The 6,288-nt window shown below is 47.0% G+C and overlaps 1 protein-coding gene across 1 annotated transcript; it reads left to right on the forward strand.

Annotated features, from left to right (window-relative positions):
- Positions 1–955: 955 nt before the first annotated feature.
- CDKN1B (cyclin dependent kinase inhibitor 1B) lies at positions 956–6,079 on the forward strand. Its single transcript, XM_004281135.4, has 3 exons — positions 956–1,913; positions 2,455–2,584; positions 4,719–6,079. Exons 1-2 carry the CDS (start codon positions 1,439–1,441, stop codon positions 2,574–2,576), a joined length of 597 nt encoding a protein of 198 aa, XP_004281183.1. The 5' UTR covers positions 956–1,438; the 3' UTR covers positions 2,577–2,584; positions 4,719–6,079.
- Positions 6,080–6,288: the final 209 nt, after the last annotated feature.

Below are 6,288 nucleotides of genomic sequence, written 5' to 3' on the forward strand. Positions count from 1 at the left end.
GAGTTCCCACACGCAGCCCGTGTCAGTGGCCTTAACTGTGACTGGGAAGCAAGAACCTGGGCCAGGGGTGTAATCTCTCTCTTTTTAAACTAAATGTGTCTGAGACAATTACAAAGCTTACTGGGGACTTGGGAGACCAGGCGACGTTTTGATCTGGAAATCCTTCCTTATTTTTTACTGAGGGAGAGCTTGGGCTCAGAATACATTATAAGTGCTGCGTCTCTTCTAGGCTAATTTATAGACAGCCGTTCGCCGTGGCTTCTCCCCTAAGCCCCCTGCCCCCCCCCAGACTAGCACAGACTTCTAGGTTAAGGGTGAGCTAACCACTGCTCACCCCCACCTAAGTAAGTCACCCAGGCCGAAGGGCTCCCCGCCTCCCCCGCCGTGCGTGCGGCTGGGACCCCGGGGGAGAGCTCAGCTGGGGGCCGAGCTCCCACCGTCCGCCTCCGCCCCCCAGCTGCCCGCCCCCGCCCCCATCCCCCGCTGGGCGAGTGCGGAGAAAACAAGATCGCCGGCGAGGCGCACAACCAGCTGCCGGCAACCTTCGAGCTCCCCAGCTTTCCCGGGCTAGGAGCGGGAGATTGGGGCTCCGGAGCAGCCGCGCGCCGGCCCGCGCAGCGCTGGGACCAGAACCCGCCGCCCCGCCGGCCCCGCTGCACAGGCCCCTCCCCGGCTCCCCGGCCGTTTGGCGAGCTTGTTTGTCTTATTTTTAATTTCTCCGAGGCCAGCCGGAGCAGGTTTGCTGGCAGCCTTGCGCCTCCAGCAGTCACGCGACCAGCCCATCTCCCGGGCGCGCGCTCGGCGAGGGCGCGCACGGGAGGCGGGGAGGCGCCGCGGCCGCCCCGGGGCCACCTTAAGGCCGCGCTCGCCAGCCTCGGCGGGGCGGCTCCCGGCGCCGCGACCAATGATCTCCTCCTCTGTTTAAATAGACTTGCGGTGTCAATCATCTTCTTCTTCGTCAGCCTCCCTTCCACCGCCATATTGGGCAACTAAAAAAAGGGGGCTCGTCTTTTCGGGGTGTTTTTCTCCCCCTCCCTTGGCCCCACTCTCTCGCCGCTCCGCGACTCCGACGCCGGCAAGGTTTGGAGAGCCGCTCGGTCGGCGGGACCCGCGGGCTCGCAGCTGCCCGGACTTGGACTGGCTCTGCCCCCTCCTCTCTCCGCTGCGCTCCTCTCCCCTCCCCTCCCCGCCTCCCGCTCGCCAGTCCACTTGATCGGCGGGGACTCGGGGCTGCCTGGCCGGGGCTGCCCCTCGCCCCCTCCCCCAGCCCCGCGCGCTCCTGACGCTCGGGCACTTACTCGTCCGTGTTTGTTTCTCTTGGCTCGGAGGGCAGTCGCAGGGCTTATAAGAGGGGCTCGGGCTGGGTCGGGGCGTCTTGTTTTGTTCGTTTTGTTTTGCGAGAGCGCAAGAGAGGCGGTCGCCGAGCCCGGGGAGGAAGATGTCAAACGTGCGAGTGTCTAACGGGAGCCCGAGCTTGGAGCGGATGGACGCCAGACAGGCGGAGTACCCCAAGCCCTCGGCCTGCAGAAACCTCTTCGGCCCGGTCAATCACGAAGAGTTAACCCGGGACTTGGAGAAGCACTGTAGAGACATGGAAGAGGCCAGCCAGCGCAAGTGGAATTTTGATTTTCAGAATCACAAGCCCTTGGAGGGCAAATACGAGTGGCAAGAGGTGGAAAAGGGCAACTTGCCCGAGTTCTACTACAGACCCCCGCGGCCACCCAAAGGCGCCTGCAAGGTGCCGGCGCAGGAGGGCCAGGATGTCAGCGGGACCCGCCAGGCGGTGCCTTTAATTGGGTCTCAGGCAAACTCAGAGGACACGCATTTGGTAGACCAGAAGACTGATGCACCGGACAGCCAGACGGGGTTAGCGGAGCAGTGCACTGGGATAAGGAAGCGACCTGCCACAGACGGTAATGACCCTTTCAAATGAGTGAAATGTCTTTCTGTGTGTCTGTGTTAGCGGCACTGCTTTGCCTGCCTGAGGGTCTTTAACCTCAACTTTGTTTTCAGCGCATTCTGATTTAGCTCTGGGGGAGCGCACTTTCTTAATCTTAGGTTTTAAATGCTATTTATTTAGCTGACTGCTTGCCTGTTTATGACTTTTAAGTCAGAAGCCTGAGACTGTGTTATCTGGTAATTTTTCTAACTGAAAACATCGCGGCTCCTCCCCGCTCGCCAGCGGTAGGTATGTGACAACGTTGGGATGTTTATCAACGGCCTCCCTCTTCGCTTTGGAGAGAGAGCTTTGGGGGCGTAGAATATACTTTCTGTTATGTGAAAACAACCTCATTTTGTGCCCTTAAAGGCCACTGGGAATGACGGATCCAGGATTGTGGGTGTAGGTGGTGGGTTTTTCGTCCCCTGGTTCTTGGGTCCACTTCTGTCACCCATTGTTTTTTTTAATAAAGATTGTTTGTCTGTGTTCTTTTTAAAATTCCCTCCTGCCCTTAGATTCCTCTTCTCAAAACAAAAGAGCAAACAGAACAGAAGAAAATGTTTCAGACGGTTCCCCGAACGCGGGATCAGTGGAGCAGACGCCCAAGAAGCCGGGCCTCAGAAGGCGTCAAACGTAAAGTACTCGGTGGGTTGATTACTACGAGCAAAGCAGTGACCCCCGAATTGGGCTGCAGGAACTCGTGGGCTTTCCAGCCGCAGGATAACCCGATCTCAGTGGTGGCTGGCAGATTAGAGCTTGTGGGTTTTTGTTTGGTTTATATTTTGGAGGTCAAAAAAAGTAGGAATGGGGAAGACTGAGAATTAGTGTGGAGGTGCTGTAATTCTTCCCAGTTTCTACGTCCTGAGATCATTTTCCTTTGAAGTACCAAATGATTAGAGCAAGGGTCCCAGGCAAGTACTTGTAACCAAGGCCCTGTGGGGAGGAAGGTCAGTTCTCTGAGAGTCCCATCAAAACATGTTGGGAACAATAGGTTCTTTTTCCATCTGAACAAGAGCGGGGGTCTGCCTCCATCCCACTTCATGAGAATTCATCTCCCAGAAGACCAGGTTGACTCAGATTTTGAGCCATCCATGGAAAAATGATTTAATTCAAATAAATGATTTAATTCAAACTTTGAGGGAAAAGTGAGGCACAAATGGTTCATAGCTGGTTGTTCAAATGGTTAGAAACGTGACAAGCGAGGTATGTGGCTTCCTTTGGTTTTTATCATTTTCACAAACTCTCACTTTCCCTGTCTTCTGATAAGTTTGGGGGATGGAGAAGGAACGTGTGTATTTAAAAAAACCAAAATGGAAGTCTCAAAAATCCTAAGGTTCCGACGGAATTTCTGATAACACTGAAGTTGCAAAGCAAAAGTTAAAGTAACTGCCAGGGTAAGCAGTCCAGGAACACGTCAGCATGTGTATGCCAGTCGTGCTATAACAGGGGAATTTAGATACTTGTAGGGGAAATGGATAGTAGATATCAGGGCTGACGGGGTAGGTGTCCCCCAAACAAGGGAAGTGGAGATTTTTGCCATCTACTAAAATATGATCAACATGAAAAGCTAATTTGAATAATTCAGCCCCCAGCTTTACGTGGATTGGTCTCCATAATGATCAGACTACATGTATTAATAGTTTGTAAACGTCTTACAGACAACGACCGTGTCCTCTTTTTTTTTTTCCAAAACACTCTCATAGCCTAGCATATAAAGAGATCCTAAGAGATGTTGATATTAACTTTTAAAATCCTCATCTATAAAAATTAAAAATTAAAAAAAGGGATGAAGGTGGGGTTCAAGTTTGCTGTATTTTTAAATCAGTGTCATATATAGGATTTCATTACATACATATTTTTCAGAACTTATACAAAACGGCGCTATTGAACTTCTCCATCACAGCTTATATATGAAGTGGGTAAATGGGTTGAAAAAATTTTCTGAAGCAACCTTACCACCTGCAGCTCTTGTTGGTTTGTGACTTGTGGCCTAGCTCATCAGATGAGCCACAGCAAATCAGACCTACTGGATTTTGATCTGGCCCCATTCTGACATACAGAGAAGCATTTGTTAGTAAATATTGCCAGTTCAGAGAATACAGGAAATAGTAGTAAGGACCTATTCATAAGCATTCGTGTGTATATTCTACATATGACTAAGACTAAAATATTTTGAGAAAAAAAAAGTGAATAGAATTTTCTTTGGATAGTCTTTTTAAGTGTGATTTCCAATTATTTTTCAAACTTAGAAAATTTTGCTACTCTTATGTGTTACACTTTCTGAATTTTCCTGTGTCTGTCCTTTCTCACTATCTTTGACCCCCGATTCTCTAGACCAGGGTTTCTCAACCTCTGTACTGTTGACATTTGGGGCCGAATAATTCTTTGTCGTGGGAGGCGGTCCTGCGCATTGTAGAATGTTTTGGCAGCATCCCTGACCTCTCCCAGCAGATGCCAGTAGCACCCCCTCCCCACCCAGTGTGACAACCAAAAATGTCTCCAAACATTGCCAAATGTCCCCCGGGGGTGGAGGGGGAGGCAGAATTACCCACTGTTGAGAACCACTGCTCTAGACAAAAGTCCACAGTGCAGGGGAGAGTAAAAATCCAATGAAGGAAATGTTGGATGGAGGTGACTCTGAGCACCAACTTTTAGCACGTTCTTTCTTTGCTATTGCTCAGGTATTTCCCAACAAAGACAGTAACAAAGTAATTCCCGTCATATATTGGCAATGTTGTTCTTGTGCCTTTCTCCTAATTCTTTCTTGTTTCTTTTGCAGAATTGAGAGTATGTTTCCTTGTTTATCCGATACATCACTGCTTGATGAAGCAAGGAAGATATAAATTAAACATTTTGAATACATATCGCTGACTCCACGGAGTGGACATCCCTTATAAGCACTGAACAGCAACAACCCAATAACACTAAAGTTTTAGGCACTCTTAAATCATCTGCCTCTAAAAGCATTGGATGTAGCATTGTGCAATTAGGTTTTTCCTTATTTGCTTCATTGTACTACCTGTGTATATAGTTTTTACTTTTTATGTAGCACATAAACTTTGGGGAAGGGAGGGCAGGGTGGGGCTGAGGAATTGGCATGGGGGGGTATGAAGAGCTTGCTTTGACTTAGAGCAAGGAGAAAAATATTTGACTTGCACTAAGAGAAGCAGTCTGGGGGGAAGGTTTTGTTTTCTTTAAAGATGTAATGTCCCTTTCAGTGAGAACTGATACTTCATTTAAAAAATCATCCAAATTTGAACACTGGCTGCAGATAATTGATACTTATTTTTTTACATGAAGCTTTTTTCTCATTTAGGAGCTCAGATGATTCCGTTATGTAGCAGCAAATGGCTTTTTTTTTTTTTTTTTTTTTAAACAAAACTCTACTCAGTGCTCCCCGGCTTCTCCAGTCTCCCTTAAAATTGGAATTTGCCAGTTAAAGTATTCAGCTGTTCGGTAGTCACTCCAGGTACCCCTGGGCAAAAATCTGGCATGTATGGGGGGAGTTCTGAATGCTCAGAATTGACCATTTAGTTTTTATCAGATTTGTTGAGAAAATTTCTTAATTTTCTTTTCACTTCAGGGTGTGTAGACACAGTTAAAATAATTCTAAATCCTTGGATATTTTTAAAGATCTGTAAGTAACTTGACAAAAAATAATGAAATAATGTTTAATTTACAGCTTCTCATTCTGTTTGTTAATTTGCCCAAAGGAAAGTGGTGTTTTTAAAGGAAAGTGCGTATAGAGAAAAGCACCCGTGGATAGGTGAAATGTGAAATGGATACTACATCTTTAAACAGTATTTTTACACTGCCTGTGTATGTGTATGAAACAAAACCATTTGAAGTGTACCTGTGTACATAACTCTGTAAAGACACTGAAAATTATACTAACTTATTTATGTTAAAAAGAGATTTTTTTTTTTTTTAATCTAGACAATATACAAGCCAAAGCGGCATGTTTTGTGCATTTGTAAATGCTGTATTGGGTAGACTAGGTTTTCCCCCTTCTTCTTTTAAATAATATGGCTGTGCTTAAAAGGTTGCATACTGAGCCAGGTATAATTTTTTGTAATGTGTGAAAAAGACGCCAATTATTGTTACACATCAAGTAGTCAATAAAGAAAACTTCCATAGCTATTTGTTGACTTGAACTGTATGTAATGTACCTTATTAGTAAGCTTGAGGTATTTGACCTAGCTTTGTAGTCATATTTCCACAAATATAATATGAAGTGGCAAACACCTAGATAATTCAGGCCCACCACTCAGATGATGTTTATGTAGGTCCGAATGTAGTAGTCACCCTTTTCCACTTAGTTCTGTATGGGTGGACAAAGCTTTAGAAGT

The sequence above is a fragment of the Orcinus orca genome, chromosome 11 (genome assembly GCF_937001465.1).
Source record: "Orcinus orca chromosome 11, mOrcOrc1.1, whole genome shotgun sequence".
Classification (NCBI taxonomy): Eukaryota; Metazoa; Chordata; class Mammalia; order Artiodactyla; family Delphinidae; genus Orcinus; species Orcinus orca.

Coding starts and splice junctions, on each gene's coding strand:
- CDKN1B (XM_004281135.4), top strand. CDS start 1,439: ATGTCAAACGTGCGAGTGTCTAACGGGAGCCCGAGCTTGGAGCGGATG. Junction 1,914..2,454: donor GAAGCGACCTGCCACAGACG/GTAATGACCCTT, acceptor TCCTGCCCTTAG/ATTCCTCTTCTCAAAACAAA.